General features: G+C 46.3%; 1 protein-coding gene across 8 annotated transcripts in view; it reads left to right on the forward strand.

The window, feature by feature from the left end:
• The window catches only part of TTLL11 (tubulin tyrosine ligase like 11), a 240,160-nt gene that overhangs the window by 127,056 nt on the left and 95,727 nt on the right, over positions 1-17,377 (forward strand). Inside the window, exon 2 of one of the 8 annotated variants that reach the window (XM_081311499.1) lies at positions 951-1,063. The exons of the other annotated variants lie outside the window; for them this stretch is intronic. Within the exon in view, the coding sequence (XP_081167625.1) occupies positions 993-1,063 (71 nt within the window). The 5' untranslated portion in view covers positions 951-992. The remainder of the gene's footprint in view (positions 1-950; positions 1,064-17,377) is intronic. 8 annotated transcript variants of the gene reach the window in all.

Below are 17,377 nucleotides of genomic sequence, written 5' to 3' on the forward strand. Positions count from 1 at the left end.
AGCCCTAGGCGGGGCCCTCTCCCTGATTCTTCCCACACTCCTCACGGTGAGGGGCTTACTGCTCTCCATTTGCCTACACTTAATTGACTGGGCAACTTAAGAATTTGTATTTTCTTTCAACAGCATCCAGAAAACAGTGAAAATAATTTTAAAACATAGCATAAGTATGTTATAGATATATATTAAATGCCACTAATACTTTACTTGTCATTCCGTGTGAGTTCACTTAAAGAAAATAAATTCAATATTCCCTGCTCTGCTAGTGAAGCCCTACATTCTAAAATTACCCCAAGGGCAGGAGTTTAGTTCTCCAGTGATTATTCATGGTGTGGTGCAACCAGCCTTCCTGGGCTCTATTTATCATTTCATTAATTTGGTCATGGTTTGTTCTTCCTTCCAGGAAGGTGGTAATTGTATAGAATCAGTGTGATTAGGGATTTGTAAACGTCACATTAATTTAGTGTTTGACTCTCTCACTGTTAGCTATTTATGATACGAAGATTGATTTTTTATTCTCTATCCACACTTGAAGAAAGAGATGGGTAGGTTTCTGAAGTCATTCATTCATTGATTTAAGAATGTTTCCTGAACCTCTCCCCCGGGGTGGGCTGCCTTGTCCAGGGCAGGGATGGAGCTGTGGGGCTGACCTGTGAGGTCTGCTGTCATGGAGCCTGCCTTCCCAGGGAGGGAGGTGGGCCTTAAATAGACACACCAAGAAAGAAAAGATAGAGTAGAAGAAAAGTGCCCATAGGTATGAGGTGTGTATTGGTCAGTGCCATAGCTTGGCTCTGGAATGTTCCCCAGAGGCCCAAACATTAAAGGCTCAGTCCTCAGCTTGACACTACTAGGACCTTTAAGAGGCGGGGCCTGTGCATGGCTGCCGGCCACTGGGTCTAGCTCCTCAGAGGGAGTCATGGGATTTCAGGACCTTCCTTCTTGTTCACTTCCAGCTGCCATGAAGTGATCATCTTCCTTCACCATGTATTCTCGCCATGAGGTGCCGCCTCACCACAGTCCCCAAACTAATAGGTCTGCCTGACCATGGACTGAAACCACCAAAACTGTGAGCCAAAATCAACCTCTCCACTTTTTAAGCTGATCATCTCAAGTATTTGTTACAGTAATAGAAAGCTGACCAAACATAATCTGCTTTTTATTACTGTAACAAAATACCTAAGGCAGGCTGCTTATGAAGAAAACAGGTTTGATTGGCTCATAGTTTTGGAGGTTCAAGGGCATGGCCCTTGGCATTGGACTGAGGTAGGAGGCAAGGGTAGGGGTATAGATCTTTTCAGGGGCCCAGTGAGAACCCTCCTGACATGATCTGCTTTTGGGCCGCTCTGTGGAGACTGGCTGGTGGAAGGCAGGAGTGGCAGGGGCCTAGGGGAGGGAGGAGGGCAGTTAGCAGCAGCTCCTTGGAAGTGGAGACAGAGAAAGAGGTGCAAGGACTCAGCAGACACTTAGAGACAGAGTGGACAGGACTCCTGCTGGCTACCATGGGGAGCAATGGGGGCAAGAGGAGTCAAAGATGCCCCCAGGATTTTGGCCAGTGCAATATGGAAATGGGAAAGACAGAAGAGTTGCTGATCTGTGCCGCATAAATATTCTTGGGAGGACAATCCTCAGGATGGACAGGAGCAGTGAGAGCCGGAAGGCTGCAGGGCCAGTGGACAGGCATCAGTGAGCATTCTGATGAGAGGCACTGGGCAGTGGCACCAAGAGAATGGACGAAGAGGGTCCTTCCTGCTCGATTCAGCAGGCCATTGCCTGGCTGAATCAGAGATGTGAGACCATCGGAGGACCCAAGAGAGAAAGGTGGAGAAGGAAACGATTCATTCTGATGAGGAATGGAGCAGGAAGAATAGATTTCAGGGAAAGAAAAGAAGTCCACTTTCAGACAGGTCCTCTTTAAGGAACCTGTCAGTGCTCAGTCAATGTCAGCTGTTACCATCATCGTCATTATCGTCACTGATTTCCTCGCGGTCGGTGCATCCATCAGTGATTGTCAGGTCATTGCTGAAGGCTGGGTCTTCCAACTCGGAGAGTGCAGAGCTCAAGAGAAGAGGGTAAAGGAAGAAAGTGGCTTCACCTTTCCTTTTAGAAGGCAGCGCAGAAAGGCATTTCCTAGTCTCCAGTCTCACTTTCACAATGATATGAGTCGACTTGAAAGTTTCTTAAAATTAACTGCAATTTAGAAGGTAAGGAGTAAGCCACTGGTTGGATCTGACAATGCTGAGGTCCCCTTATGTGAAAGCTCTTCTACACACACCAAGAGGATGACAGGCAGCGCACAGTTAAATCGTTTTAATGGAGAAAAGTGGATGTGAATGGCAGAATCTTAAATGCATTAATTTTCAACATTGTGAAATTAATTGGCTCCCAAATATAGCCCTCTCCTGCTATAATTGCCCTGCTGAGGAGCCTCGAGCTTTCCTGTTACCTGTAGCCAACATTTCTGGGTTTGATGCTGAATAAAGGCCTCTTTGTTTAATTAGGGTTGAATCATGTTTTAAGAAGTTGGTAATCTAATTAAAACTATATTTCCAGTTTATACGAAATAGAAAAAGAAGAGGTCATCCCATGCTTTGTGGCACCTGCTCTATACCCTGCGGTGAGCTCGGGACAGGGTTTCAGAGTAGGGTAACAAATGGTCCGTGCCCTCCCACAGCTCCAGGCCTGCAACTGGAGGCAGAAGTGCAAACTGCGATGTCGACACAAGATGATAAATGGTGATAGTCCAAGGTGCTGGTTGTGGTTCACAATGTCCAGAGCAGGTGATGTTTGAAGTGGGCCTTGAAGGAGGGGGGAGAATGTCACCTAAAGAGGAGGCCAGTTAAGAGAACATAGCAATGACCCAAGGGAGGGCCGAGGAGACCTAAACTAAGGCACTGATGCTGGGGACAGTTTTGGGAAGTATTGTCCCTCTCCTGGTGGCTGATTGTGTGTGAGCAAGTAAAGGAGAGGGATAAATGAAGAAAGAGAAGAGGTCACAGATCACAAATGGTTGGACTCCAAGGGAGGGAGAGATGGAGAGGAAGGAAGGGGAAAGCCTGCAGGTTTCCCTTTAAGCATACAATTTTATATAATTTAGCAAGGGGATTCGTGACTATCAATCACACACATATTCAGAAAATACAAGCTTAGCTATTGTGAGTCCTTTGTTCATAAGCTGTGCTTTGAGAGGCTGGGTAGACGTCTGACCTGTGCCATTGCACAAGTACCTGAAATGAGCTGGGTTGTTAGGTTCAGTAATGAAGGAGGACCGGCCAGCCTGCTTGGAACGGTGGAACAGGAAGGTGTCTGTCCTTTGTCCACAAAGTCACCTTTTCAGGTAGTAACAAAAGATCCCTAGCCTCATTTCAGCCACCTTCCCCTCCGCCTTCTGCGGTCTTTGTCCTGTGTTGCTGGGCGGAAGTGGAGCCTGGCATACAGGCTGAAGCCTCGACTGGCGAGATGCTTTTCAGGGATGTCACCGCGTCCGCCAGGTGCCTAACCCACAGCACGCAGGCCGGGCCAGGCGCAGCAAGGGGTGTAGGTGGTCACCAGCCATGTCCGTACTCAAAGGGCTGAAGCTTTGTCTGGCTCTTGCTCTTATGAAAATTTAAAAATACTTATTGTTGATTGTGAAACATTTTAAAATTTCAGAAAACAATACAACACGCAATTATGCACTCCCTACCAAGACGCTGCAGATGAGAACGACTTTGCCTTATCTACTTCAGATCTCTCACTTTAAGAAAAAAGTAATAGTATTTATAAATAATGTGTGATTATTTCATATATCAATTTTACATAAATGATACAACACTGTCCAAATATCCTACTGCAACCAGCCTTTTTGCTTAATTTTGTTTTGATATTTATCAATGTTTAGGTCTATGCTGGCTCCTTGTTATTTATTCTACCTGCTGTATAATATTCATTTAGTGAACCATGATTTATTCATCTATTCCCTCTTATTAATTTACTCTCGGCAAGAAAAACAAAACAAAACGAAAAAAAAACAGGTTGTTCCTCAGCTTTGCTATTACAGTGTTGCCCTGAACACTCTGGTGGGTCCCTGGTGCACATGTGCGAGAGTTTCTTCGGGGTCAACCTAGAGTGGAAATTAGCTCTTTATTTATTTATGTACTGGTTATTTTCTCATATCAGACTTCATCTGTTTGGTTTGCTGCTATATACCTTGTACCTAAAATAATGCATTGCAAACACTCAATAAACATTTGCTCAACGTACGAATATATTCCTGTTAACCTCAGAGTGATTCCACTACCTTAGACTCCACCAACTTTGTGGGAGCACTTCCATTTCCGACGTTCCAGCCAACACCTGGTCATGGAGCGCATTGGAGGTTGCCAATCTGACGCATGGGGAACAATGTAGGCTTCTAAGCTGCATTCTTGCGATCACTAACGAGGTCGGCTGGCTTTAAATAGATGAATTGGCCATTTAGATTTTGTCCTCTGAATTACCTGTTTGTATTCTTTGCCATTTCTGTTTCCTTACTGATTTGTAGGAACGCTATATTTATCTTGCACAAAACCCCTTTGATGGTTACATGGGTCACACCCACGGTTGCCGAGGCTGTCCTTCACAGTTTGCCTTTTGATGGGCAGTAGTTTCCAATCTTATAGACTCTTATTATTTGTTTGCTAAAAATGAAAGTTTTATCTCTTCCTTTCTAATCTTTATGCCTTTAATTCCTTTTTTTTCTTACATCTTATTACCCTGATGATTATGAACATGCTCTTTTCCCTGATTTTAAAGAGAATGCTTCTAATATTTTATCACTGAGTATGAAGTTGGCTGATATCTTTTGTCAGGTTGTTTTATACCGTCCGGGTGATCCTAAGGTAAACCTTGGTAATGGTAGACTATTTTTTCATACTTGTTTTTGTTTCTAGATATTCTCTGTGATTTCTTTCTTAAAATATTTTTTCTTTCTTAATCATTTTCCCCCTTAGGATTTGGTTTCTTCTCTTTGAAATTTTAATTGTTTTAAATATTCTTATCTCAGGATTTTGTGGTTTGCCTTATCATTTTTTTAGGGAGTGATAGCTTCTCCTGCTTTTCATGCCAAGTTTCTCTCTTTTGCTTCTGTTGGTATACACAATCAAGTCACTAAACACTTCTTAAGCAACTACTGTATGCCAGTACAGGAGGGTGGGTGGGGAGATGGGGGAGTTTCTGGACTCCAAGAAATCATTTTTTTACAAATACTCATCACACAATCACTACTTACTGCCCGCAAAGCCCTGCACAGCAGGGTGATATGGGGAGTGGTGTAGAGCCCAGGACTGGGAGTAAGATGAACCTAGATTCAATTGCTGGTTCCATCAATTATTAACCATGTCAGATGAGCAAGTTAGCAAGCTACTTAATTTTTTTTAAGCCTCAATTAACCTCTTCTCTCAAAGCAGGATAATAAGTGTCTGCTTCACAGAGTATATCCCAACACATGTGCTATTAAATGCTTAGCACGGTGTCCAGCACACAGTGAGAATCGATCAAAATAGCTGCCATTATTTGCATCCATTTTTCCATTTGATCCTCACAATTGCTTTATGAGATAAATTATTGTTACCATTTGACAGATGTCCTAGGAGCATGTGGGAACATTTAGTAAAATATTACAAAAATGCTGAATTTTATTAATATATGTAAAAGGGCTTTGATCAGCGTTAAATACCACGCAGATGGAAGGAAATGTCGTTCTCCGGGATGGCTTAAACCCAAATTCTTGTCTGCATTTAGAAGGTGTCATGACAGGAATTTAAAATCATATTGCAAGACCCAGAGAAAAAGCCTAGCCATGTCTGAAAAAGAGGGAGCAGAGAAAGGATTGCAAATATCGTTTAACAGTAAAATCTAGGTGTTACTGCTGTGTTTAAGTCTATATGATGCTATAGCAAAATGTGTGAAAATAATTTGCATATAGCCCCAATTTTATTTAAAATTTATGGTTTATATGCATAGAATATATCAGAAGGAAACACACAAAAATCTCAAGTATGATGATCTCAGCCCATAAGATTATAGATCATTTTTAAGTCTTTTTTTCTTTAAGATTTTTTTTTTGTTTTTCTAGTTTCTTTCCTTTGTTTGTTTTTGTTTTTAAAGGGACACTTAATCACTGGAGCCACATCCCCAGCCCTTTTTGGTTTGAGATGGGGTCTCACTAAATTGCTTAGGGCCTCATTCAATTGCTGAGGCTAGCTTTGAACTTGCAATCCTCCTTCCTTAGCCTCTTGTCCCTGGGATTACAGGTGTGCACCACCACGCCTGACTATTTTCCTAGTTTCTACCATGAGCATATTCAGGTAAGGAAGGAGGGGAGCCAGGACCTCCCTTTTAAACCTGTGTGAGGTCAGCTGGGCACTGAGTCCCAGTAGACCAGGAGTGTGCTGGAGCTGGGGGCCTTAGAAAGAAGGTGCCCGGTCCTCAGAGAGCAGAGGAGAAGAACAATCTTGTCTCCTCTCTCCACAATCCAATCTGATGTAAGTGGGCTTAATTCTCTTCCTGTCTGCGTTTATTGATTGGGTTATTTTGGTGCAGCTTGCTGGGAAAGCACCCGCTTAGGTGTACTGGTCCTAAGAAGTGGGTGTTGGAGATTCTCTCCATGCTCATCACCCTGTCTTCCTCTCTCCATCCTCTCCACGCAGATCAGGTGGTAGTTAGCAATTCAGGCTCCTTTCTCAAAAATGGCCAGTAGGGGGCAGTGGACCTGGAGACCTTTTGAGACTCGGTGCCTTAGCTGGGCCTGGGCAGAGAGACACGGGACTCTGTACATTACATAGATTATTTCTCTGTGTTCTTCTCTCGTTCACTCAAGTACCTAAGCCAGAACATGGACTTTCCCACAAACTCCCAGTGAGTCATCTTGAGTTCGTGTCCTTGTTATGGTTTGGATATAAAGTGTCTCCCAAAGCTCTTGCTCCTGTAGGCATGTTCCAAGGTGCAGTGATTAATCAGTTCATCCTAATCTGAATAAATAAATGGACATTTGTAGGCAGGTGGGAGGTGGCTGGAGGAGTAGATCCCCTGGAGTGTGCCTTTGGGGTTTAATTCTGTCCCTGGCCTCTCCCTGACCCCACTGCTTCCTGACCACCACGAGGTGAGCAGCTTTCCTCCCGTGGCCTTCTGCCATGATCGTCCACCTCCCCTGAGGCCAGAGCACGGGAGTTGCCCCACCATGGACTTAGCCTCTAACCCATGGGCCCAAAGTCAACCTCTCCTCCTCTAAGTTGTTTTTGTCAGCTATTTTGGTCACAGTGACAAGAAGCTAACACCGCCGTCTAAAGAGCTCTTGAGTTTTTGTTCTCTCCCTCCTCATCGTCCTTACCTGGGCCTCCATCATCTCCGATCTGGATGGCTTTAGGAATTTCTCAACTTACCCTCCTCACCTGCTCTTACCTCTATCCATTTTACTCCCTTTCCAGCTGCCAGAGATCTTTTTAAAATTCAGTTCTTAACCGGGGCTTTTCATTTTCCCATGAAATGCCTCACAGAGTTTTGCATTATCTTGTGTAGAACAACAGTTTCAGACTATGTCCCCAGACCCTCAGCGTCCCCCAGGGTCTTGTCAGGTTATCCACAGGGTCAGATTATTTTCACCATCATCAAACTAAGACATGATTTCCCCTTCTCATTTGCACGGATGGTGCCAAAGCAGTAATAAGTAAAACTGCTGACTCCTTAGTTTACTTAAGAGAGTGACACCAGACTGTGCCAGCAATCTGTATATTCTTCACTCCCACACACTCACTCACAGTCCAAAACAAACAAAACCCTAGACTCACCTTGATGACACCAGACATGGTAGCGTACATTTGTAATCCTAGCATCTTGGGAGGCTGAGGCAGGAGGATCACAAGTTTGAGGCCATCCTCAGCAACTTAGTGAGACCCTGTTTCAAAATAAAAAATGAAAAGGGCTGGGTTGTAGCTCAGTGGTAGAGAGCTCCTGGGTTCAATCCCCAGCACTACAAAATAAATAAATCTCAGCCCTTGGGCTGAGGTTATAGCTCAGTGGTAGAGCATTTGCCCAGCATGCCCCTGGGTTCAATCTCCACTCCTGCAAATAAATAAATCTCAGCCCTTGCATATACTTCTTAATGTTCTGTGTGACAAATTGTCAACTAAGCTAAAGAACATTTGCTACTCAACTGAAGCATATTAAAGCTCTTGGGACTGTCTTGGTTGCAAGTTAAACTAGCTCTTTTTGGTCTTGGCAAAACTGAAAAGTTTTTTTCATGGTAAGAACAATTGACAAATGAATTATTTCTATTCCAATTTGAAAATAAAAGAGGTGAGCTTTACACATCAAGGAAAACAACCAACAGCATTGCCACTGATGATAAAATTTGAACTTTCAAGCAAAAACTGTAACTTCAGAAAATTTGTATCTGCCACCAGGAGCTTGACAGCTTCCCAATATTTAAAGACTTTTTTTTTTTTTTTTCGGCTGAGATCAGTGGTGACATTAAGGAATGTGATTTTCTGATATTGTATAATGAAATGCACAACATTTGGAAGATCCACATAAACTGGTATTTTCCAAATGTCCAGGCATGATGTTGCTAAGTTCTGCAGGGTAAAAGGTCCATTCAAATCAAGACAGACCAATGGATTTTAATGGGATAGAGCATGAAAAGTTTATTCGTATGACTTCAGTGCCTATGTGGCAACTCACCTTTGACAAAGCACCACTGAACAAGAATTGGCCCATACTAGGTTGTCTTCATGTACTTCACTTCCAAACATCTCAACAGACTGAAAGCAGAAACAGGCATGGGAATCCAACTGTCTTCTATTAAGCCAGTTATTAAAGAGATTTGCAAAAATGCAAAACAATGTTACCCTTTTCAGTAATTTTGTTTTGTTTTGTTTTAGGAGGAAAAAAAACCCATGTTTTCCACAAAAATGTATCATTTGCATTAACACTCTTATTTTTGTTACTGTTTGATTTATTGTTACTGATTTGTTATTGTTGGTTTTTAATGAATTAATATTTTTGAAAGTCTTCCTTTTTTGTGTTTTTTGGTTTTTCTTTTTTTATGCTAGGGATTGAGCCCAGGAGTGCTTAACCACTGAGCCACAACCCCAGCCTTATTTATGTATTTTTTTTTTTTTTATTTTGAGACAGGTTCTTGCTAAGTTTCCTAGGGCCTTGCTAAGTTGCTGAGGCTGGCTTTGAACTCTCAATTCTCCAGCCTCAGCATCCCGAGTCTCTGGGATTACAGGCATGCACTACTGTGCCCCACTCAAAAATCCTTTGTTTTTGTTTCTGTTAATGAGTGTGAAGGATTCCTGAAGACAAAACCTTTGAGAGCCACTGATGTAGCTACTAGACGTAGCAGTCCAGGTCTCTCTGAGTCTTCCTGGGCTCCCCGCCCTGCCTTCTTTCCATCACACCGTCACTCTCTCCAGCCTGACTACCTTCTGTGTCTGGGCCTTTGCATGTGCAATTTCTTCTGCCGAAAACACGGCGGCTCCCACTCCTGGGACTCCCTCGCCCACCTGGGTTGCCACTGCAGCCTGGGAAAGCGCCCTCTGCCTGTTCTTCTGTGCCCGCTCCCGTGCCCAGCCTCTGCAGGCTCCATGTTAATACATTTTATAATGATTTCTACCTTGGGATTTAAATCCTCATTATGTTCCTCCTTTATCATTTCCCCTCTATATCTATTTTACAAGTGCCACCTCCTCTGCTGTCTGTTGTATTATATGAATCACCACCTGTCTGATGCAAGAGAGAGGGAAAACTAACCGACGTTTTCAGGGCTGAGGCAGCCACTTGATCAATCTTTTCCCTGAGATTTCATACATTTTTAAGAGGGTCCTCACATCTCTCTTTACAGGCTCTGGCTTAATTTACTCTGTGTTTTTTTTTCTCTAGCCCAGGAAGAGAAGCATCTGCGTGTTGTCATTAATGAGGCTGCTTTTCCTGTCTCTTGTAGTTGGGAGTCCCTGAAGTGTGTGCTTGGATTTGTACCTGCCAAACTTCCTGTTTTCATGGTACATTATCTTCTCTCTGAGCTCCAACCCCTTGAAGTATAAACTCCCGACCTCACCCATCCTCAGGATCAATGGGAATTAGCCTTATTATTTGATTTTCCTTTGCAAAAAAAAAAAAAAAAAAGTGGGTTATCCAGATCTATCAGCCTGCTGTAGCATAGTGAAAGGTTTGACGGGATTTTCTTTTTGAACTGTTAAGAAAGCTTTGTGAGAGCGCAGGCTATTCCTGCTGTCGGTTGAGGAACTCTGGGACGGGGCCGCTAATGATCCCAGGCGGCCCCCGCTCCTTTCTACACCTGGTTTTCCCATTTGTGAGATGCGTGGGCTGGCTGTTTGCCAAAACATACCCTGCCCTAAGGCTCTATAATCCAAATGCATCCTGAGAGCCTCTTAAGTTATCAGGCTGTAGTTGGTACCGAGCACGGGGCAGAGGCAGGAGAAAACACGTCTCCAAAGAAGACAGTGTCCTTGGAAACAAAATATTCAACTATGAAAGCCTTAGGTGCCACACAGAGCATGACAACTGTCATATGAATATCTATCTCAAATGCCCACCTGTGCCGGGCCCCTTGCTATATCCCAGGACAGGGGCGTGGCAGCCAAGAAGAGTGTGTGAATAGCAACTCCCAAGAACTCGCAGGCTGTGACAGAGCAGCTAGACTCCACAGCCCCCTGAACTCCAAAGCCCCTTGCGCAGGACACCGGCTGGCAGTAAGGATAGAGCAAGATGCCCCAAGTCTTCGGGGCGAGTATTGGGGAGGGGGTGCAGGTTGGGAAGGCTCACAACATCCAAGTGAGGGACTCTGGGACGTCTTCCTTGAAAGAGACGATCTATTATGGAGTCCATATCATGTGGCTTAATGGTGAATCCTGGAACCAGAGAGGAGAGAAGCCAGAGTGTGCAGATACTGGGAGAAGCCACAGGGGAGGATAAAGAGAAGAACCTGGCTGGAAGCACAGCCTCTCTGCTGAGCGTGCAGTGGGACAGTGGTGTCCTCCAGAGCGCAGGCCCCTAAAAGGTGTCCAGTGTGGCGCTGTGTGATGATGGGTGAGACCCTCCAGCAGGGTCCTCGGTGAAGCTTTGCACAACACAGCAAGCTCCCGACATCCACCCAGTTGCTTAGATCTCCATCGTTCCTGGGAGGAAACAGGGGTCTGAGTATCTCATGTAGTTTAGAAAGGCAGGCAGGGATGGTCCCGGAAAAATACACCTGAGAACATCTCACTCCCCGCAAAAGAACTCGAGTCACAGAGCGGCCAATTTGAACTTTTTCAGCCGCGTAGCTTCCGCGGGTCTTCTATCTGGGACAGGTCTGCGTGCCCAGTAGGGGCTCGGGGGCTGCGGGGCAGCCTGGTACAGTTAGCGTGTGCTCTGTGCCCCAAGCGCAGAAGATCATTACCCAGCGCTCTCCTCGTTTGACAAATGGGACAGCGGCTGCTCAGGCAATTTCTCAGTGAATGGCTGAGCCAGGTGGAGTGGGAAGATAGCCGGCCTGACTGCACAGGGAAAGCTAATACTAATCATTAGGTCTTTGAACCTTGCCGTGTTCCCAATTAATGGCAGAATAAAGTGAAACGGTAATTAAATGGAATCCAACACCTGGACTGTGCTTCCCTGCTCCAGTGCCTCCTACCACCTCCTGGGTGAAGGACTGAGGACCAGCTCGGTCACAAGGGAGAAGGGCAGTGTGGGATTGGGGTACTTGTAACATTAACCACCTGCTACTGAGAACATTAAATGGGCATTTACTACGTGTGGATCTCAGTGCTGGGGAATTAGCCAGTTATCCTCACAACTCCCCTGCCAGGCACACGTGGTCTGTCACCTCCATATTAGAGATTCAGAGGTCAAGATGCAGAGAGGTCTGCAGGACTAGGTGATTTAGTGCAGACCTGGGACAGCGGCCACACTGCTATATAGGGAGTTAGGAGCTCTGGCCCTTTTAACCCTTAGCCTAGAATTAGCCTGAGTCCCCCTGACTTTGGGTGACCCATGCTTTGTCAGGTGACTTGTGTGGGCTGGCACTCTCTGGGGCTAATATGGGATTGAATTTAATTAATGTCACCAGCCAGTAAACCTTGTCATTTGATGGTGTGTTTTAAGATGCAAGACTTGGTTTTAGTAATTATGTAACAGAAAATGAACTGGCCAGATCTGTATTTTCCCCAAATAGATGATCACTTTGGGGGGCTCCCTTCAGGCCTCCAATTCTGCAAGTGAAGAGGGTCTTCCCGAGCCCAGTGCTTGGCGAATCTAGCGCTTCCCTCTCTGCCCTCGTGCCCAGCTCTGACTTTGCCTTCTCGCTGCTGTGACTAAAAGACTGACCAGAACAGCTGTAGAGGAAGAAAAGTTTCTTTGGGGGCTCACAGTTTCAGAGGTCTCAATCCACAGACCGCAGGCTCCAATCCTCGGGGGCTCAAGGTGAGGCTGAACATCATGGCGGAAGAGTGAAGTGTGGAGGGAAGCAGTTCACACGATGATCAGAAAGCTGAGAGAGGTCTCCACTTGCCAGATACAACATGTAGAGCCCAAAGGCACACCCCAATGTCCACCTCCTCCAGCACACCCAGCTGCCTTCCGTTACCACTCTGTTCATTCCATCAGGGGATTAATTCACTGACGGGTTAAGGCTCTCAACCCTTTCTCCTCTAAACCCTCTTGCATTGTCTCACACGTGAGCTTTTGGGGGACACTTCACATCCAGACAATACTTATTTGGGGCCAGAGTCTGCAAATCACAGTGGGAGTTTCCTTCTGGTTCTGCAGGGCATTGCTGACCTCGCTGCTGCCTCTGGTCAGACATGGTTTCCCGGCACCTGTTTCCTCCGAAGTGGAATTAGACTGAGTCGCCTTTGAAAGACTCTTCTGGCTTTCACGTCTGGTGACTTTTCTGTTTATCAGCATCCTGTTGCCACGTTCCCTGGGAATACTCTTCAGATGACAGGCACTTGCTCCACTTATCACCATAACTTAAAAGTTTAGTTACTTAAAATCGGAAATTATTTCAAAAGGGAGCATAGATTTGTTTTTCCTGACTACGGTAGTTATGTAATTGTCTTCTTGGTGAGTTAGAGTCTGCATTCTGTACATTGAACCATAAGACCTTAGTGCCAAAGGGATGGTGACCCACCCCTTACACTACAAATGCCCAGAGGAGCTCAGTGGCCTGTCTGGAGTCACACAGCTCAAGAGGGGCAGAGCGTACGCCCTCAAAGTCAGGCTCTTGCTTCCTTGTCCAGTGCGCCTTCTCCTGTGTGGTAGTGAGTATCTTGAAGTCCTCTCCTGTGTCATCTGAGCACTCTGCATAAGACCCTCATTTGGGGCTCAAAATTAACCAAAATATCTATCCTAAGAATGAATGATGTGCTCAGCTTCCCCACAGAGGCCCTGCTTTTTAGCACCAGTGTGTGATTTTAACTTGCCATCCATCCATTTTCCATACATATTCCTTGGCTGGGAGAGAAGCTGCCAGTACCCCTGGCTCTCCTAAAATAGGACACGTGGCTTTTATGGAAAACCTGTACCATTCTGAGGCGTCCAGGGCTCACTTCATGTTCAAAGGCCATGTTTGGGTACTCAAAGTTGTCTGAAACTGCATGTTCTACTTAACATCCCCAAGGTGGTCTCTGGGAGGTTATGGATTGCATTTTAACCAGATGAGAAGAAATGACTCATTCTATACTAGAGTGGCAAATGTATGTTGTATGTACGTAAAATTGAAGATGTCAAAATAATCTATCATGACTACAAATAAATAGCTTCTAAACAAACAAACAAAAAGCAACTAAAAAAGAAAGGGCAAGAGGAAACTTTTTTTATACTGGGAATTGAACCTAGGGTCACTTTACCTGAGCTACATCCCCAGCCCTTTATGTGTGTGTGTGTGTGTGTGTGTGTGTGTGTGTGTGTGTTTGTGTATGTGTGTGTGTATATATATATATATATATATATATATGTTAATATGAGACAGGGTCTTATAGAGTTGCTTAGGTCCTCAATAAGTTGCTGAGGCTGGATTTGAGCTTGTGATCCTCCTGCTTCAGCCTCCTGAGCCACTGGAATAATAAGCATGTGCCACTGCGCCCGGTGGAAGGAAACCTTTGGAGGTAACAATAAGTTTATTGTCTTGACCATTGTAGTGGTGGTCTTATGGGTGGGGACACACATTTAAACCCATCAAATCATACATTTTAAATATGTGCAGTTTTTAAAAATAGCAATGACACCCAAATAAAGCTGTATCAATCAATAAGTCAATCAAAATAGCATCCAGTTTTCTAAAAGAGTAGTGCCCCTTTGCCAAGGAGGGGCTGATCAAGAGGTGGTTCTGAAATAGAAATCCTGATCTGTGTCTCTCACCCATGTGCCCCTCATCCCCTCTGCCACCACCACCTCCCCATCATCTACTGTGATACTTTAAGTGGAGGTTTCTGGAGCACCCATCAAAGTCACATGGTTGCACATCCCAATCCTCTAATATCACAGTCTCTGGGCTCCAGCCTGGAACACACATTTTAGCGAGCTCTCTGACCAGTTCCTTAGGCGCACCAGGGTCTGGGGACTATTGGCTGCTATAGGAGGATCCACACCAGCACCAAGACCCTTCAGGACAGGTCTCGCCACCTCCCTAAAGCCACAGCTACTGGGGCCCGCCTGGCAGGTCCACTGGAACACCAGAGGAGGTCTGTAACTAATAACCCAGCACCACAGCTGCTCATCCTATTCTGAACGCCCTCCAGGCCCTTTCCCGGCCTGGCTATCTCCCATCAGCGTCCTGTGCAGGACAGCATCACCCGGAAGTCTCCCTGCCTTCTCCTCCCTTCAAAACACTGCCCATTTTCTGTGCTCTGTCATACTTACTATCTCATTTCAAAATCATCAGTTTACATATTCTTTTCACCTTCCTGGGAGCAAGGAAAATGACCTCCTACCGTTCTGTCTTCCTTCACCTGGGAGTGCCTGGCACTTAATAAGAACTCCATCAATGTATGTTTTCAGATTTACTGATCCAAAAAGCTGGATCATAGTTCAGGGAGCGGCCGTTTATAGAAGATCATGGTGCTGATATTTGTTGAACCAAAATAGTAACCATGAAGATTAAATTCCAGGGGAAAACAGAAGGGCGAGAGAGAATGCGGTGGTCATACAAAGTACCCGTCCATCCATTCACCATCTGCATAGGCAGACCCTGTGCGCTGTGAGTCAGACGCTGCACTAAGAGCTTTGTAAGCGCCATTTCAGTTCATTTTTATTTTCGCAGGAGAGCTGTGGGGTAAAGCTCTGTTGTTTTCTTCGTTTGTGTGGGTGAGGAGACAGAGACATGAAGAAGGGCTATAGGCTAAATGTCTGTAAGCCCCAAATTCCAGAATCCTAACCCCTCAAGTGATGGGTGAGGATGTGGGGCCTTTGAGATGTGATTAGGTCATGAGGGTGGAGCCCCGTGAGTGGAATTCCTGTCCTTAGAAAAGAGACCCCAGAGAGCTTTCTCATCCAAGAAGATGGTGCAACCTGGAAGACAGCCCTCCCTAGGACAGACTGTGCTGGCTGGTGACCCTAGACTTCAAGACTCCAGACCTGTGACGAATACATTTCCTGGTTCCTAAGCCGCCCAGCCTATGATTCCCTGTTACAGCAGCTCGAACTGTCTGGCCCAGCAGCCCTGCTCTGCCACCAGCCTGCCCTGAGACGTGCCACCTGCTGTCCCCTGCCTATGCTTAGACCCCCACCTGAGCCAAGGCACATAAGAGCTCCCCCTTGGGGGGCTGTGGGAGCCTTCTGGCTGTGGTATCCTTACCCAGCACCCATGCCCAGCTCTCGATCCCATCTTAGAATTGTTCTGAGAAAAAAAGGAATTGATGAATGTGAATAAATCCCAAGAGAACCATGTGGCAGGGAGCAAGACAAGGGGGGAGTCACCTTCAGATTCTAAGCAAAGTACTGGCCCAGAGAGCCCAGGAGGCCCAGGGGAGGGGGCGTGTGGCACCCTTTGCCCTGGTATCCTGCCTGCTGGGGGTGGAATGTGGGCAGTGCAGGGCCTCCCGGGGTTCCATCCTGGCCGTGGCCCCCAGACCTGGGCCCCCTGAAGCCAAGACTCCTCACATCTAAGCATCCTGGCTACTTCCTGGCAGGTGCCTGGGAAGGGGGACTTCAAGAGGATGTCAGTTTCGTCTTCTGGCTCCAAAGATTAAAAGACCCCTCGAGAGTCGAAATAACCTCAGAGCCCTCACATAGGTAAACTGGTGTCGTTTTGAGAGGAACCCAGCACCTGGAAGAGATTGATATGGCAGGATTTTCAGAGCTCCTGTGGCACAAGAAAAGTGGGAAGGGAAAAAGTGAGCGCTTTATGTTCTAAAGAGCGGGCCCGCGTCTTTCATCCTGAGATTAAGGCCCTGGATGCCAGGCTCGGTACCCCCCCCCTTGCTGCTCTTGATCAAAGGGTGGGGTGTGGGGGAGGGCAGCGGGAGGCGGCCAGCCATTCATTCATTCATTCCTCAAACCAGCTGAAGCAGACTGTCTGAGGCACTGGACTAGGCTCAGAGAGATTCAAGAGCCCAGTCCTGCCTCTGAGGGGACACGTAATGTGACCAGGCGAAGGCATGAGAGCCCAGGGAGGAGAGGGAAACCTGGGGAGAAGCCTCCTCTCAGACTGGGCATGTCCGAGAGCTTGGCTGAGGAGGGAGCCTGTGCACTGAAGAATGAGTAGGAGTTTGTGAGAGGAGAGTGGCGTCCCAGACAGAGGGGACAGCATGAGCTGTCCAGACCCATGAAACGGGGAGGAGGGTGGGCGGGTGGGGTGGGCAGGAGAAGCTGGCAGAGTCGGGAGACCAGGCAGCAGGAGGCCTCACGCACCCAGCCAGGGAGCCTGGGATCATCCTTGGGGCTCTGGGTGGCACCTGAGTGACATGGAGCCACCTCTGCTGGGGTTTTCCATTTTCCCCGTGAGTTTCTGCCTTAGGGAAGGGCACACACCCTCTGTTGGTGGTGCTCTTTGGCACGGTGCTCCCTTCAGAGGAGTGTCGGGAGGAGCTGAGATGCCGCAGGCAGGCGCCTGAGGTCTGTGAACAGAGCCTTCCAGGGGAGCAGGGAAGAGCCATTGCTGCGCCTGTTGCTCCCTCCTCCCGCCAGGGTGCCCTGCTCTCCTTGCCAGGATGAGAGAACATTCTTGTAATAAGACAATATAGTTGGATTAAAACGGGTTGAAAAGAAGCAAAAATCAATATTCTGCAATTTGGTTTATTATAGAGAGCCCCCAAACTTGCTTACAGACATTTTGGTGAGCTTCTAGCCCCTTGTGACAAATGACCATTTCAGGGAGAGTTAAGATGTCTCTCACGAGCTGGAGGAAATCTCCGGAACGAATTTT

This window comes from Spermophilus citellus (genome assembly GCF_964194105.1).
Source record: "Spermophilus citellus genome assembly, chromosome: 2".
NCBI lineage: Eukaryota > Metazoa > Chordata > Mammalia > Rodentia > Sciuridae > Spermophilus > Spermophilus citellus.